Source organism: Aquarana catesbeiana, linkage group LG04, assembly GCF_042186555.1.
Source record: "Aquarana catesbeiana isolate 2022-GZ linkage group LG04, ASM4218655v1, whole genome shotgun sequence".
NCBI classification, from domain to species: Eukaryota; Metazoa; Chordata; class Amphibia; order Anura; family Ranidae; genus Aquarana; species Aquarana catesbeiana.
In genome coordinates, this window is record NC_133327.1 from 556760870 (window position 1) to 556778327 (window position 17458).

At 46.5% G+C, this 17458-nt stretch overlaps 1 protein-coding gene across 4 annotated transcripts in view; it reads right to left on the minus strand.

The window, feature by feature from the left end:
- Positions 1 to 17458, minus strand: part of NINL (ninein like) — a 267972-nt gene that overhangs the window by 96921 nt on the left and 153593 nt on the right. For all 4 annotated transcript variants that reach the window (XM_073627983.1, XM_073627982.1, XM_073627985.1 and 1 more), the window contains exon 9: positions 16836 to 16972. In XM_073627983.1, the coding sequence (XP_073484084.1) occupies positions 16836 to 16972 (137 nt within the window). The remainder of the gene's footprint in view (positions 1 to 16835; positions 16973 to 17458) is intronic.

A 17458-nucleotide genomic window follows, 5' to 3' on the forward strand; every position in this document is an offset into this window, starting at 1 on the left:
ACCTCTGGCCAAATGTGGTACTGCACACCCCATTGGCTTGAATTCTGCTCGTTTTGCGAGACAACACTCGCAAACCGAGTCAGAATTTTTTTAAAAAGTTGCTCGTCTTTCAAAACGCTCGTTAACCACATTAACTAAGGTTCCACTGTATTTATTTCTATATGTCACTTGTGGGAGGGAAAATAGGATTTTCTGTACTCACTGTAAAACTGTTATTATGGAGTCTATTGAGAGAAACAGAAAGTCTAACACCTTTGGATTACAAAGCCACCAACAGGAGGATTCAACACTGGCAAACAAAAAACTGTAAGCCAGCCTAGAATAAATGGTCTTACTACCAAGCATACCTCAGTCTTGTAGCAAAGCAGTGTCCTGAAATGAACTCCAAGAAAAGGATTTTAAGTTTTTCCTCTTTCGGAAAGTCTAAAAGCAGTCCAACTGAGGGGTGTGAAATACAGAAAACAATAGCCAACTGGCCCAATAAAAGACAACAGAGATCTGGGGACTACCCACAGCTCAAAGAGCAACCTGAAGGACCTTAAGACCGAAGCTGGCATCAAACGAGGTAGAAATATTCACCCAGAACTTAAGTGGAAATAAAGCCTGCAATACTTAACTCTGGTTTAACCAACACCCACAAGGTCCCTCGCCAACATCTTCTCCCTGTCTTCTTCTGGCTGCCAGTCTTCAGCCATCTTGATTGGCCAGTGCAGAATGATGTCACTCGCCGTTGCAGGTGTGCAGTCATCACAGCACACAGGCACTGTGTCAGAATGAAAACTAAGCTGCACATGTGCAGCACAGTTAACATTCTATAAAATTACTTTAAGCAGGCAAGTTTATTTTATTGCAGAAGACATTTTTTAGTTCAGCTTTAAGAGAACATGTGAACTCTGGGAAACAAGTTGCTTGATGCCAAAAAGCCCAAAAAAGGCTTATAGATTTAGTAGACTGTGCTATTGAATAATAGTCTGTTTGAACCACCTAGAAATGGTAGAACAATAAGCCAAGGCAACCATTCAGGATCCATCTGGCACAACAAAAAGAAAATCTATTAAAAAAAAAAAAAAAGAAGAAGCTGTGTTCGACAAAGCCCTTGCTGACTTACCTTAAAGCGGAGTTCCACACAAAAATGGAACTTCCGCTTTTCGGAACCCTCCCCCCCTCCGGTGTCACATTTGGCACCTTTCAGGGGGGGAGGGGGGTGCAGATACCTGTCCAAGACAGGTATTTGCACCCACTTCTGGCATAGACTCCCACGGGAGTCTATGCCTCTTCCTGTCAGTCCGCGCTGTCTCCTGGGAAACACACAGCTCCCAGGAGATAGCGGGGACCAGTTACAATGCGCAGCGCGACTCGTGCATGCGCAGTAGGGAACCGGGAAGTGAAGCCGCAACGCTTCACTTCCTGATTCCCTCACCTAGGATGGCGGCAGCAGCTGCCGAGAACCGAGCAGGTTCTCGGCGTCGCCTGCCGACATCGCTGGACCCTGGGACAGGTAAGTGGCCATGTATTAAAAGTCAGCAGCTGCAGTATTTGTAGCTGCTGGCTTTTAATATTTTTTTTTTTGGCGGTTTAGGTGGACCCCCACTTTAACAGGAGGTCATCTAAGTGTACCACAATGGGGATGCCACAAGAGCACAACAGGGCCAATATTGGAGCCAGCAACACCTAAAGTGTAGAGTGGCCGAAGTGCAGAGCCATAAACTAAGGCCCCTTTCACACGGGACGGATCTGTGTTGATCCGACCCGTGAAAATCCGCTGCTCAGCGAGGATCTCTCCGTTTTCCCCAGCTGAGCCGGGGGATGACAGGGCGGGACCCGCACACTGTGCAGGGACCGCCCTGTCAGATCTCCGCTCTCCCCTATGGGGGATCGGAGGAACACGGACCGCCTGTCCGTGTACATCCGATCCGCTCTGCAGACGGATAGAAAAATAGGATTTTCTTCTGTCTGCAGAATCGGACGATAGCGGGGCCAGATGATATTGGGTGTTAGCGGATGTACATCCGCTATCCCGTAGGGATGCATGTATGTCCGTATTTCATCCGAAAACGGATGGATGAAATACGGACATACAGTCCGCATGTGTGAAAGGGGCCTAATAGTTTAGGGGCAACACGGAAAAGATCAGAAACAATGATGCTCTGGAAAAATGGGTACATAAAAGTAAAGCCATTTTTTTTTCGTTCAACCGAGCGGGCTGAACGAAAAAAAAAAACGGAGAGATCGCTGTACTAAGACAAGTGATGTTAGTACAGCAATATCCCCTGCTGTGCTATTGTGTTCCTGCCAGAATACACTGGTCAGTGCTGATCGAATGCCGGTCGGCTGCTGGTTTTCCAGCATTCTCATTCGACAGTAAGATAGGCTTTTGTTGGACAGGCAGCTGTACACATAGGCTGAATGTCAGCCGGTTTCTACTGTACCGGTTGACATGCTCAGCATAAGTATATTTGATTTACACAGAAGTTAGATAATCGCCCTAGATGGTGATGACAGATCTAGTATATTTCATCCAGAACTCATGAACTCAAATGTGGACATTTGGAGCTTTGAAATCCAAGAATAGGCAAATGCCCCCTTACTGTTTGGGAAAAGGCTGTTCTGCCACAGTGATTATGGCAAGGATGCCTTCATCCAGAGGGCCTGAAAGGGCTCGGTAAAGATCTTCTAAGTCTGTGAACGACAGACTCTAAGACTCTAAGGGTGGATTGGGAGACAAGCTTAGGGTGTCTCAATGTTGAAGTCTAAGGAGTGGAGAAATGAAAAAAATGTTTGACAGTCAGAGGGGGGTGGATGTGTCTTAGCAGTCTGCTGTATAGGCTTCTTCTGCTGAGGGAGATGGGTGCCCTTGCCACCACACTGTCCACATTGTCCCTCAAAAGTCCATGCAGAGTAAACGCTTGAAGCATAAAAGGTTCCATATTGTATATGTATCAAAAGTGCTCTGAACATATGCACAAACATGAGGCACATGCAAGAGATGGAGACAGGAGGCATTCAGCAAACAGTCACAGCTAAAATGTATTATTCACAACATCTGCTCAATGCATTCACCTTAGAAAAAGCTTTACCTACAGCAGATGAGTCAGACATCGTTTGACAAGGTAGAGTCACAGACGGGATTGGGTGTAGAGCAGGACTCACCAGCAAGAACACCGCTCTGGAAAGGGCTTCCAACTGCTTATCAGTTGGTTTCCAAAGACAAAGACATGTGTCTCATACATGTAGTAACACCTGGGTCAACAGTGGAAAAAGACAAAGACAATTTCTGAACAAAATCATCACAAAACAAATACAACTCGAACAAGCGCTTCAGGGAAACAAACACCTAATCAGGGTGCTTCCATCTCCACCGAGGAAAAGTTGTGAAGCAGGTTCAAGGCAAAAGTCTTTGCAGCCTTAGGTGATTAAAATGACTGGAAACAGTGCTGGCAGAAGCAATAAGTTGATCCTCTAGTTTCAGAGTTGTGCACACTGCATCAATAAGAGCTGAAATACTCTTCTTTAATGTTTGAGTAACAGAACAGACTGCAACGCCTTAGGGGTAAGCTCATCAGTCAATTATTTAAGAGTCTCTGTGGCCAATGTCTCAGAAGCAACTAACACTATGGGTAAACCAGACACATAATCTGCTGGAGAAGGGTCAGGAATTGTCAGTAAATAACTGGGCAATTTAGGTCATGCATGACCATGGTAAAAACCTTAGCCGAAAGGGCAGAGGACTTCACTATACCTCAGAGAGTCACGTAAGACTCTGAGAATGGTATAGACTCCAAGAGAAGAGGACACAGGGGTGTATCATGAAATCAAGGGGGCCCATGTGCAAGATCGAAAGTGGGCCCCCAGTGGGTGTGGGCGTGGCTTAAAGGGGGTGTTGTTAAATAGAGTCTGAGGTAGAGCTGCACAATTAATCGTGAAAAAATCGTGATCTCGATTCCCCTCCCCTGACGATATCTCCTGCACAGTTTGCGGATTCTTTCATATAGACAAGTGGAGAGACTTTATCTGCTCACTCAGCTGTCAAAAGAAAGTAGGGCATTTTTCCAACTCTTAACTTGAAACATTGTAACTAAGCTTCCTTCTTAGATCAAAGGGATAGAACTTCTGTGTAAATAATCTGGGCAGTCTGCCAAGTTTTCAACAATGTGTAAATGCAGGAAGTTTAACCACTTAAAGTCTAAATCTTTTTCTAACACTTCTTAAGTTAACCACTTAATAACCAATAGCCAAATGACGGATACAGGACATTTTTTTTAACTCTGGGAGGGCGTACAGTGACGTCCTCCCAGAATTCCGCTCTCGCGCGCCCCCTGGGGCGCGCACCTGAGAACAACCGTGACGACCCGGCGCATCACGGATCCCGGTAAATGGCTGCTGACCGTGGCCGTTTACCATGTGATCGCTCCGTCAAATGATGGAGCGATCACATGTAAACCGGCGTCATCTCATCTCATCTCACCGATCAGTACACTGTGAGCGGAGAGGGGGAGGAATCGAATGGCAGCATGTGTAGTACCCACAGCGCTGCTCTGTGACAACTGCCATCCATCCATCCATGCTCAGCCATCCCTCAATGCTCGGCCATAGCCCGCAATACTCTGCCATAGCCCGCAATACTCTGCCATAGCCCGCAATACTCTGCCATAGCCCGCAATACTCTGCCATAGCCCGCAATACTCTGCCATAGCCCGCAATACTCTGCCATAGCCCGCAATACCCTGCCATACCCAGCCATACCCTGCAATACCCAGCCATACTCTGCAATACCCAGTGTGGCAGAGCAAGGCTCTGTCCCTATGAAAATGGGGTTAAAGTGGACACAGAGTCTGTATATTGGCTGAGTGCAGAGCTACAGAGTGTAAATTTGAAACGGAGAAAACTGCTCTGGCAGTTTTCTCCAGGTTTTGCTAGTTCCTTATGGGGCTCTGTAATTTGGAGATCCTTCAGAGTCTTGGGTGGGATGGGATCTCCAACCCTGTGTCCGGGTCTTGTGGACAGCCAGCAGGGTGTGTGCCCAGGTGCACACAGCCCATATAACGAGGGACTGGTGAGAGCAGAGAGTGGAGGAAGGTGAAGTTGGAGCAGTGGCTGCTAGTAAGTGTCTCTGTGTGAGAATAGATGCTGTGTGCGTTGAAGGGCTTCAAAGCTGTGTGCGTCCAGGGAGCCAGAAGCTGTATGCATTGAAGGGCTGTAAAGCTGTGTGCGTCAAAGGAGCCAGAAGCTGTGTGCATTGAAGCTCTTGAAACTGTGTGTGACCAAGGAGCCTAAGACTGTGTGCATCCAAGCAGCTTGTTTGAGGGGCCTGTTCCCTATAGCAGCAATACTGCTGAAGAGTAGCCAGGTGGGCTAGCATTTTCATTTGGATTTTGTGTGTTTAATTGAAGCTTGGACCCCTGCGTGGGATTCCTGGATGGACTTTTGTTTTGTTTTTTCCTTTAATAAACGTGGGTTACCAGGCCCTTAACTATAAATGCCTCTCTGATGTGGACTCACTGCACCAAAATGCATCTATCCACTTGAGCTAAACAATCCCCAATGTCACACCAGCCATACTCTGCAATACCCAGCCATACTCTGCAATACCCAGCCATACTCTGCAATACTCTGTGATACCCAACCATACTCTGCAATATTCTGTGATACCCAACCATACTCTGCAATACTCTGTGATACCCAACCATACTCTGCAATACTCTGTGATACCCAACCATACTCTGCAATACTCTGTGATACCCAACCATACTCTGCAATACTCTGTGATACCCAACCATACTCTGCAATACTCTGTGATACCCAGCCATACTCTGCAATACTCTGTGATACCCAGCCATACTCTGCAATACTCTGTGATACCCAGCCATACTCTGCAATACTCTGTGATACCCAGCCATACTCTGCAATACTCTGTGATACCCAGCCATACTCTGCAATACTCTGTGATACCCAGCCATACTCTGCAATACTCTGTGATACCCAGCCATACTCTGCAATACTCTGTGATACCCAGCCATACTCTGCAATACTCTGTGATACCCAGCCATACTCTGCAATACTCTGTGATACCCAGCCATGCTCAGCCATACCCAGCCATGCTCAGCCATACTCGGCTGTACTCGGCCACTGTATGTGGCCAGGCTGTGGAAGTCTTACACATGTGGTATCACCGTACTCAGGAGGAGTAGGAGAATCTATTTTGGGGTGTCATTTTTGGTATGTACATGCTATGTTAGAAATATTGTATAAATGGACAACTTTGTGTTAAAAAAAAAAAAATTGTTTTAACCACTTCCCGCCCGCCGGCTGTCATACGACGTCCTTGACTTTGTGCGGGGATATCTGAATGATGGGTGCAGCTACAGACGTCATTCAGATATCAGCTTTTTCAGCCAGCGATTCCCTACACCATAGGAATGATCATAGCGGCTGTTCCACTGCTTGATCATTCTTACGGGAGGCGAGAGGGGACATCCCCCCCTCCCGCCGCCCTCCGGTGCTTCTACCGACTCACCGCTACGATCAAAGCCAGGATCGTTTTTTTTGATGTTTTTTTTTAATTTCAGGCTTCCCAGCCTAGAGGTGAGATGTGGGGTCCTATTGACCCCATATCTCACTGTAAAGAGGACCTGTCATGCCATATTCCTATTACAAGGGATGTTTACATTCCTTGTAATAGGAATAAAAGTGATCAAAAAAATATTTTTTTGGAAAAAGGCGTCAAACTAAAATAAATAAAGTAAAATGAACAATAAAAAAATAATTTTAAAGCGCCCCTGTCCCCGTGTGCTCGCATGCAGAAGCGAACGCATACGTAAGTCCAGTCCATACGTCCATATGTAATTTGTAGTACGCATATGCTGTGTGTAAGAAATAACCTGCTAATATGACAATTTTGTAAAAAAAAAAAATAATCTTGAAATTTGCAAAGAATTGTGGGAAAAAACGACAACCTTAAAAAACTCACCATGCATCTTTCTAAATACCTTGGAATGTCTTCTTTCCAAAAAGGGGTCATTTGGGGGGTATTTGTACTTTTCTGGCATGTTAGGGTCTCAAGAAATTAGATAGGCCGTCAGTACTTCAGGTGTGATCAATTTTCAGATATTGGCACCATAGCTTTTGGACTCTATAAATTTCACAAAGACCAAATAATATCCACTGATTTGGGTTATTTTTACCAAAGATATGTAGCGGTATAAATTTGGGCCAAAATATATGAAGAAAAATTACTAATTTGCTAAATTTTATAACAGAAACAAAGAAAAATGCATTTTTTTTTTACAGATTTTTCGGTCTTTTTTCTTTTATAGCGCAAAAAATACAGAACCAGCGGTGATTAAATACCACCAAAAGAAAGCTCTATTTGTGTGAAAAAAAGGACAAAAACTTCATATAGATACAGGGTTGCATAACTGAGTAATTGTCATTCAAAATGTGAGAGCACCAAAAGCTGAAAATTGGTCTGGTTATTAAGGGGGTTTAAGTGCCCAGTGGTCAAGTGGTTAAAATCAATATTTTTTGCTAGAAAATTACTTGGCACCCCCAAAAATTTTATATAATTTAGCAAAGACCCTAGGGAATAAAATGGCAATTGCAATATTTTATGTCACACTGTATTTGCCCAGTGGTCTTTCAAATGCAATTTTTTGGGAAAAAATACACTTCAATGAATAAAAAACAAAAAACGAAACAGTAAAGTTAGCTCAATTTTTTTGTTTTAATGTGAAAGATGATGTTACGCCGCGAGAATCGTGAGAGAATCGTAATCTATCTTCTAAGCACAAAAAATCGTGATTCTCATTTTGGCCAGAATCGTGCAGCTCTAGTCTGAGGTGACTTATATAGTGCAGAATGTGGTAATGTTAAATAGGGAATGTACAATGCAGAGTGTACGGCGGCAGGTAGTATGTGTAGAAGAGCGGTGTGGAGTGTATGGTGGTGGGTAGCATGTGCAGGGAGAAGAGTGCGCAGTGTACAGCAGTGGGTAGTATGTGCAGGGAAAGGAGTGCGGAGGTGGGTAGTATGTGCAGGGAGAGAATTGTGGAGTGTATGGTGGTGGTTAGTATGTGCAGGAAAGGAGTATGGCGTTATGGCGGCAGGTAGTATGTGTAGGATGGTGTCAGTAGTTTTTAATCTTTATTTACCGTATATACTCGAGTATAAGTCGTTTCGAGTATAAGTTGAGGCCCTAATTTACCACAAAAAAAAAAATGGGAAAAACGTAGTGACCCGAGTATAAGACGAGGGTGAGAAATGCAAAGCTACTGTAAGCGGAAAAGAGGGTCAACAATGCCCATTGGCAGCCTCACTGTGCCCATTTGCAGCCATAGGTCCCCCAAACTTCAAACTCGGTAGTTAAGGGTTCCTAGATGCCCCCTAGCTGCAGCCAAAATTTGGGGTCTCTGAACTCAAAGGGTCCCGAAATGACATTGCTGCAGATGGACACAGTTGACCGATTTTGGGCCCCGTATCTTGGGGACACTTAGTGTTAGGAACCCCAAAATGTGGTGTGCAAACCCAGTGGAACTAGCACCATAAAATATCCAAAGCTGGGGTTTCTAGCACCAAGTGTCCCCGAGATACAGGGCCCCAAAAATCGGTTCATAAAATGTCAAGCACTTTTCTGCAGCAGAGAATGACATTTTCCGAACCGGGTGTGGGGCCCCGTATCTCAGGGATAGAACAAAGTGGCCCTGAGATACGGGGCCCCAAAGTCGGTTTGGAAAATGAAATTTTTTGCTGCAGAAAAGTGCTTGACTCCAGTGTAAGTCGAGGGGGGCACTTTCAGCACAAAAAAAATGTGCTGAAAAACTCGACTTATACTCGAGTATATACGGTATTCATTTTTGCTAATTATTTTTTACAATGCTTTCTTTGAGGGGGGGGGGGGGGTTTGGGCAGGGGGTTTGGGGCAGTGGACGGTGTCATCAGTTTTTATCTTTTTTTTTTAATTATTTTTTTACAAATTTAACCTAGCCCTGTTGGGGGGCTTTGGTGAGATACCTCTGACATCACCTCTTTGATACAGAGAAAGAAACTGATGACACAGATTCCCCAGTCCCTTTCTCTGTAGCCTCAGCTGCACTGAAGATGAATGAACAGGAGACCGGGGCTCCTGTTTATTAATAAACTGAAGCAAAGTAAACACAGTTTATGATGTTTCCGCTATGAATGGACAGCGCCAGTGATCACTGACTCTGCTCATTCAGAAAAGGATATTGTAAGTGACAGGTTCACCGGCCCCTTCCTCCGCTCTCCGTTCTGACAGATCCCGGCAGCAGCTGGTGAGAGAGGAGGGAAGCCGGAAATGCTGCAAGGGGATATGGGGGGGGGGGGGGCAGAGGAGGACACAGGGAAGAGGGGGACAGAGGGGGTCAGAGGAGGACACAGGGAAGAGGGGGACAGAGGAGGACACAGGGGATAGGGGGTCAGAGGAGGACACAGGGGAGAGGGGGTCAGAGGAGGACACAGGGGAGAGGGGGTCAGAGGAGGACACAGGGGAGGGGGGGGCTGGAGGAAGACACAGGGGAGAGGGGGGGTGGAGGAAGACACAGGGGAGAGGGGGGGTGGAGGAAGACACAGGGGAGGGGGGGTCAGAGGAGGACACAGGGGAGGGGGGGTCGGAGGAAGACACAGGGGAGAGGGGGGGTGGAGGAAGACACAGGGGAGAGGGGGGGGCTGGAGGAAGACACAGGGGGGGGGGGGGGGCTGGAGGAAGACACAGGGGAGCTGGAGGACACAGGGGGGCTGGAGGAGGACACAGAGGGACAATCAGGGATGATTGGTGCGGAAGTGGGGGCAGTTACAAGCACTGACCTCCCTGTATGGCTATCAGTTAAGCAGCTGAAAGCCGCAGGAGGGAGAGGAGGAGAAACGTCTGTCAGCAGCTTAATTGAAAGCCATACATGCTTGTAACTGCCCCCACCACTGCACCAATAACCCCCCCCCCCCCAGGGCCTGTGTGCAGTGAACACCCTGCACCCATGGATGATACTGAGAAATATTCTCAGAGAATAGCATTATGCTAGGCTGCAGAGATCAACACCCTCAGTAGGCATGCTGCAAGCAACACTGGAGCCATTAGTATAAATTCAGCTGGGGAACCTGGTACAACAGAACTGTTCCCGTCTCTAGAATTTGCAAGCAAGCAGCAGAAGGAAGGTGCTTTCGATGCTGTGTGGAGGGAAAAAAAGAGCTCTCTTTACCGCAAAACATTCCACAGCATTAACCATTTCTGCACTAAAACTTGGCGAGAACAGGGAATAATGGCACCCAGAAACTGATGAATATGGAGGTAGCTTCTGGCGCTTGGCCTGACTGGCCTACCCACTTGCGGGTGTCCAAGTTTTACCAGAATTGAGTTGGGAAAGTGCCCTATGGGATATCCCAGGGCCAGAAGATCACTTCCAGGCTATTCCTGCAACTTTCAGTCCAGCAGGGTCCAGATGCAGTACTCCAAATTCAAGGCGGAGGATGACTGTGCTAGGTAGCTGCCAATTAGAGCTGAAATCTCCAGAAGCAGTGAAGTGTCTTGACTTAAAAAAAAAATAAAAATAAAGTGCTAGAAAAATATTTTTTTACGGCAGTAGGGCTAAAAGAACTGAAAAATCATCCTCTTAGGACACTTGCAAAAACAAGGCATGTTGTTAGTAGGAGGGGTTATCCTAGACTGGCCTGCAGATTTTAAGTTTACCAGTGTCCAATCCTCTTGAAGGCTAGCCGAGAGGTATTCCCTCCCTACACCCCTCTCTCCTCTGGGGCAACATTATGGACCTCTTTGTGGAGTGATCCACTGCAGGAACGGCACCCACTCCCCCCCCCCGCAAGCAGGGGACACAGCACATGCTGCAGCCAACATGGCGCTGGAGGATTTTAGCGCTGGGAACGCAGCACAGGTCCCTGCTCTCCGTCTGGAGCCCTCCACACACACCCAAATGGACCCTGCCTCTCCTGCTAATATTGCACAAGCTGTGGAGACCCTCCCCACCCCAATGGTCACTGAGGCAGTGGACCAAGCCGTTCTTAAAGGGCTAGAACACCTTCACAAGGAAATACAACTTGACCAGGCTGAGGACCGAATCTCCGCCATAGAGGACGATGCTGCCGCAACCTCTGCCGCCATAGCCAGACTCCAATCCAGCTGGAACTCCAGGATAAAGTGGACGATCTTGAAAATCGTTCCAGACAGAACAATTTACGTATCATAGGTCTCCCTGAATCCTATCCTGCCTCCTCGCTCACCGCCATATGCTCCATCATGTGTACCACCTGTACGGTGGAACGGGCGCACCGTGTCGGTCAACCAGCAGAGTCCTGCTCCAAGCCCCGCCCTGTGATCGTCAGGTACCTAAATTATGCGGATAAACAAGCCATACTCCAAAACTTCCGCCGTCAGCGCAACCATTCTGTGGACGAACACTCATTACTACTGTTTGCTGACTACTCAGTCGAAGTTATGTGATGACGCAAGGCTTTCTCAGAGATCTGCTCGTCCCTCTATAACAACCATATCAAATTCACTCTGGCGTACCCTGCGATCCTGCATATCCAACCTGCTTCAGACGAACGTGTCTCCTTTACCTCCCCATCTAAAGCGGAGCACTACCTTAATACGACACATCCCTCCGACATGGAGCAGGAGGACCCCTCTGCCTCTGGCCAGTCATCTCTGTACAGGAAATCTCTTCTGTCCTCCAGGAGCCAAAGTCCTCAAAAGCCTCCCCACAAAAGGGTGCTCCGGGGGTCACTCAACACACCGCTGATTACACACTCATCCTAATCTGCACGGCTTCTCTCTCCTCTAATTGATACTGAGGAACTCAATCTTCATGGACCCAGTAGTCACAGCCCGCAATCTCCGACCTTGTCTGGTGGGCCCTAATGTTAATGTTCTTTACATTGTTTGTTGTGTCTGGCAACTCTTAACTTACTGTACATGGGTCACCCCTGACTGATTTCAGGCCCCTCCTCCTCCACCCCCCCTTTTTTCTTTCTCCCTTCCCCCCCCTCTCTTCTCCCCTATACATTTCCCCCTTCCCTAACCCCCTTCTGCCTTTTGTCCCCTCCCCCCATCCCCCTGGGCCCCCCTCCATCCCCCTTGACCCCCCTCCTCGAAGCTGCCCCATGCCATGGGTGGAGACGCTCCTGGGCGGAGGCGATCTAGGTGGTGGCTCCATGGGGAAAAAAGTGAAGTTCATGGAAAGTTTTAGGAGGCCTATCCTCTTGTTGGTTACTGTTTTATGTATCTGGTCACCCATTCTGCTATCCCTCAACTTACCTCTAGGACTCTGCCAAGGTCTCAATGGTCCTGGATCCAATGGGGCGATGACTGTGGTGGAGTTACCACTATTCGGGCCATCACACATCTACCTACTACTGCCTCAGCCATGGCTCCTTCGGATGATGGGAATCACCTAAAAGGTAATTTCGTGGAATGTCAAGGGGCTGCGCTCCCCTCATAACCGTATGCAAATTTTAAGACACCTCAAGCACCTGCGAGCAGATGTCGTTGTTTTACAGGAGACCCATCTGGCCGCAGACGACCTCTCTGGCATGGGCAAGCTATGGGTAGGTTCACGACCCACAGCTGGCGCGCCAGCTGTGGGTCGTGAAGCTGGGGTAGTAATTTTGCTCCACAAAAATCTCCACCACATGTTCGCTCAGTTGAGATGGACACGGAGGGCCGCAGAATTACCCTTCACCTGACGGCTGCCTCACGCGACATCGCTATCTCTAATATATATGCTCCCAATTCCCCTGGATAGCCCTTCTTTCATGAACTTCACCACTAGGGTCCTACAAATCCCTGAACATTATCATCTTATTGAAGGGGACTTCAATATGGTCATGCGCACGGCTGAAGACCATACCCCAGGCCCTACAACTCGAGGACACACGGGCAACACTTCCACCATCTTAGAGCAAATGGCCTCCTCGCTCCACCTCACAGACACCTGGTGAGTCTCACATCCTACTGAGAGGGAATTCACCTTCTCCCCTCGCCATGACTTGTTTTCCCGTATAGACTACATTTTCTGCTCACTGGATATACTCCCCTTTATCTCCTCGTCGACCATCGAAGACATGGTCATCTCTGACAACTACCCTATTAGTGTTCAACTATCTGGGTTCGTAACCCCCCACAACGCAGGCACCTGGCGCTTCCCATCTTATTTGGCTTAACAACAATGATTTTCTACTCGCCCTCCGCACTGCCTGGGCTGAATTTGTAGAAACTAACGGAGCCCATTTTTCTACTCTAAATTTGTTCTGGGAGATGGGAAAAGCTTTTCTCAGGGGGCGCATTATTTCATATACAGCTCAATTTAAGAAGCAAACTTGTCTCTGGTATTTGGAGGCCAGCGAATCCCTACGCCAGGCACACTCAGCCTTAACACTAAACTACACTACAGCCAACTCACTCGCATGGCAAGCAGCCAAGCGTGCCTTTGACCACTGGTCTGCGCAACAGGAAACTGTTAGACAATCCTACTCTGCTCTCCAATTCCATAGATACGGAAATAAGGCAGGCAAGCTCTTAGCGAAGCTGTGCTCGGGACATCGCTGGCCAACACATATTGGAGCACTATGCTCCCCTAACGGAGACATCACTAATGCGCCAGCTGAGATTAGCGTCATCCTAACCCAGTACTATACCAATTTATACTCAGAAGACCCCATAGACGCAGAGGCAGCGAACAAATTGCTTGCGTCAATCAAACTACCCACTCTGCCCCCTGACCATTTGGACACTCTAAATGCCCCTATCTCCCAGGAAGACATTTGCTCTACCATTAAAGGCCTGTCCAATGGAAAAGCCCCTGGCCCGGACGGCTTTTCAGCGGAATTCTTTAAAATGACAGCCGATTTCATCTCTGAGACCCTATCCCATGTTTATACAGCAATGTGGGCTGATGGCCCATACCTTTTTTTTTTTTTTTTTTTGGGTGCGCAAGCACACATCAAACTCATTGCAGAAAAGGGAAAAGACCCCCTCCTACCGGGCTCGTATAGGCCTATATCCTTAATTAATGTAGACGCGAAAATTCTCTCCAAAATCGTCACATCACAACTAGCGCGCAATCAGGATTTGTCCAGGAGTGATCTGCCACCCTCAACATCCGAAAGGTCCTCTTAGCCCTTGAATTTGCTAAGAGGCACTCCGACCTTGACATGGCCATTATATCGCTCAATGCCAAGAAGGCTTTTGATAACATCAGCTTTTCCTGGCTCTTCATGGTCATGAGAGCAATTGGACTGACTGGCCCCCTATTACAATTTGTCCAAAAAATTTACCACCTTGTTACCCCTAATTTCGTCTCTCGACATTCCGCTCACCAAAGGCACACGACAAGGGTGTCCCCTATCCCCTCTTCTTTTCAACATAGCTACTGAACCACTCTCCAGACTTTTAAACTCACCCTCAGGGGTTAGCGGTGTCGTGGTGGGAAACCAAGTCTTACGCTCCGCTCTATTCCCCCGATGACGTCCTCCTATTTTCAACCAATCCTTCCGCAGATATCTCACTCCTCCGAGACCTATTTGCGATTTTCCGGACCCGTTCGGGGCTTCGGATTAATTCTGACAACAGCAAAATCTTACCTCTCAACCCACAGCTGGCTCGAGCTTGGATGGGCTCATCCCCATTCATAGTAGCAAAACATCACATCACCTACCTGGGCGTTCTCATTTATTTATTTTAATTCTTATTATTAGATATATTTTGATTTATCTTTCTTTGTTCATTGTCATTGCGCTGCACTTAATTTCCATTTTTTTTATATGTCTTGGGTTAGCGAATCCTGTAGTGTTCAGCTTGCATAGTTCATTTATTAGTCTTTTTTGCGCTGATTGCTTTTTATTTGAATGGGCATTCGCATTGGCAGGGAACCCTCCTCCCTATATAGCCTGAACTACCACCCTTTGATAGCCAAGCTTGCACAGGAGTTGGAAGCATGGGCTATTTGGGAGATGCCACCTCTTCAAGATGGTCTTGTTCACGAGACTATTGTATCCATTACAGACCCTACCTTTACTAATGAAGCATACTGATGTTCAAAAGATACACACTGCGCTACTCGCATTCATCTGGCGGCGCAGAAAACCTTGCATTGCGCTTCAAAAACTCTGTCTCCCGAAGTGTGAGGGTGGGGTGGGCCTGCCCAATATCAGATTCAACAATCTTTCATGCCTACTGAGACAAGGTATTGACTGGTTATCTAAAAAATCTTGTTACTCCAACTTCATGCTGGAGGGTGCCGTTGTGTCTCCGTTTAATCTCCAGGTGGTCCTGCATTCTAGGCTACGTGCCCTTCCCCAGCCTTTGTGATCCAACCTTCTGATTAGAGACACTGTAATCGCCTTGAGAGAAATACGAAAAATGCTGGGCCTACCCTCCATCTCAAAACACCTTCCTATACTTGGTAACCCAATGCCCCCCCCCATGGATCATAAGGCTTTTACCCAATGGTCATCATCAGCCATAACAACTATCTGCAAAGTCATTGATCCTGCTCAAAGTACCTTTAGACCCTTTTCAGGACTAACCAAACAATTCACAGGAGTTTCACTACCACCAGCTAACCAGCTACCTCAGATCCTGCTGCAGCACTCGCCAAAACCCTTGTCAGATATATACTCCAACCTCATCACCCATCAGGCTACAAAATACCACATTGTACCTTTCAAACCTTGGATCTCTATTCTGGACGACCAAGAGGCACCAGAGAAGATTCTCGCAGGATATCAAAGGGTACGCTCTCTAGTAATGTGCAAAACATGGCGAGAAACCTAGTTAAAAATCTCCCATCAGGCATATTTCCCATTTTGCCACAGCAAAACTGACTCACCCAACTCTGCATGCCCTTGGTGCTCTATCCCAAGACCATCCTTGTTCCACAGATTATGGACTTGTCAAGCAATCTCCACCTTCTGGGACCAGGTGTTGGACTATATTGACAGATCCCATCATATACGTCTACCTAAGGACCCACTATTATGTCTCTTCAGCTGCAACACTCCGCAAGCCTCTTCACCAACGCCTACCCGTGCCTCTCTTCCTCAATGGGTCCATATCTGCTTACTGGCAGCCCGCAGGGCAATAAATGTATGATGGATCAACCCCTCTCCGCCTCAAATTGCCTTGGTCTAACAAGCACTCTTGAAACTATTCCACATTGAAAAATTGGATACCATTACTCAACACTCCATATCTCTGAAACGCTTTATTGCACGGTGGCATCGCTTCATGGAACACTCCTTTTCTCCAGAAGAAATCTCTTCCCATATGGCTCCCTTCCGCTACACGGATTGGTACCTGCAAGTAGATCTTGCCAACACACTGGGCAAACTCCGGATCCAGCCCACCTCTAATGTCCTAACTCCACATAGCCCCCCCCCCCCCCGGACATTCCACCTAATCTATTTACTTAGGTTCTTCATGATCTGACATGATACATCCAACTTCTCTCTACAACGGTAGTGATCTCTCTACCCACTCTACGAGTAAATGTTTACATGCTCCCACTCCTTAGGCAGAGCCTTCAGCTAACTTCATTTGTTAGACCAGATACAACATTATCAGTTTTATTCTCAATGTTTATAGGCCCCAAATCTCGCAGTTTTATCCTGCTCACTATTCTACATTACTTGTATTACTGTTTTCCGGCTAATTACTCCCACATTTACGAACTGTGTACGAAATATGTAAACATATTTTTTAAAAAATAAATAAATAATAATACGTTATCTTTAAAATGGGTGATGGTGTTCGTGTGATTTATTTGGAGCCTTTAATACTTTTATATGTGCTCAATAAAGGTTTTATCACTTACTGCTGATGGTGCATCTCATGCTTATAGGATACCAATGCTGCCATATAAATTCGATTTTTCGTTGCAATCAACTCATTTTCTAAAGCAGCAGTAAGCTCCAAAAGGTTCACTCGCTCCTCTGGACTGAAATCCAAGCTCTAAGGAAAAAAGAACAAAATTATCTGTAATATACTGTCATAGATTTAGCAAAAGAAATCTTCGGACTACAGAGGCAAAATGTAAAAATAAAAAATACAATAAAATATACTGTAACATAAATGACACCCAAAACAATCAGCTGTGAACATTTTTTCCCTTAACTGTATATGTAAACGCCAAGAATGAACATCACTTACTTACAACCTAGTATTATTTCTGCTTAACTAGTGCCAACAAAAAAGTATCATTTTAGAAATGTAAAACTTTCTTGTATTCTGTGCAGCCTAGAATTCCTGTGTTATCCAAAAGGATCTATTTAGATCTCAGACTACAAAAAAATCTGTGTCTACATTGTAGAAATGGAGAATGGAGGGCTTGAGTAGTTTAGCAAGACATCTAGGCTGGGCTGACTACTCTGCTGTCAGCTCACAATAGGACTTAGGAACGAAGTGCATTTCTGGCAGATCAATAAACATTTTTATATA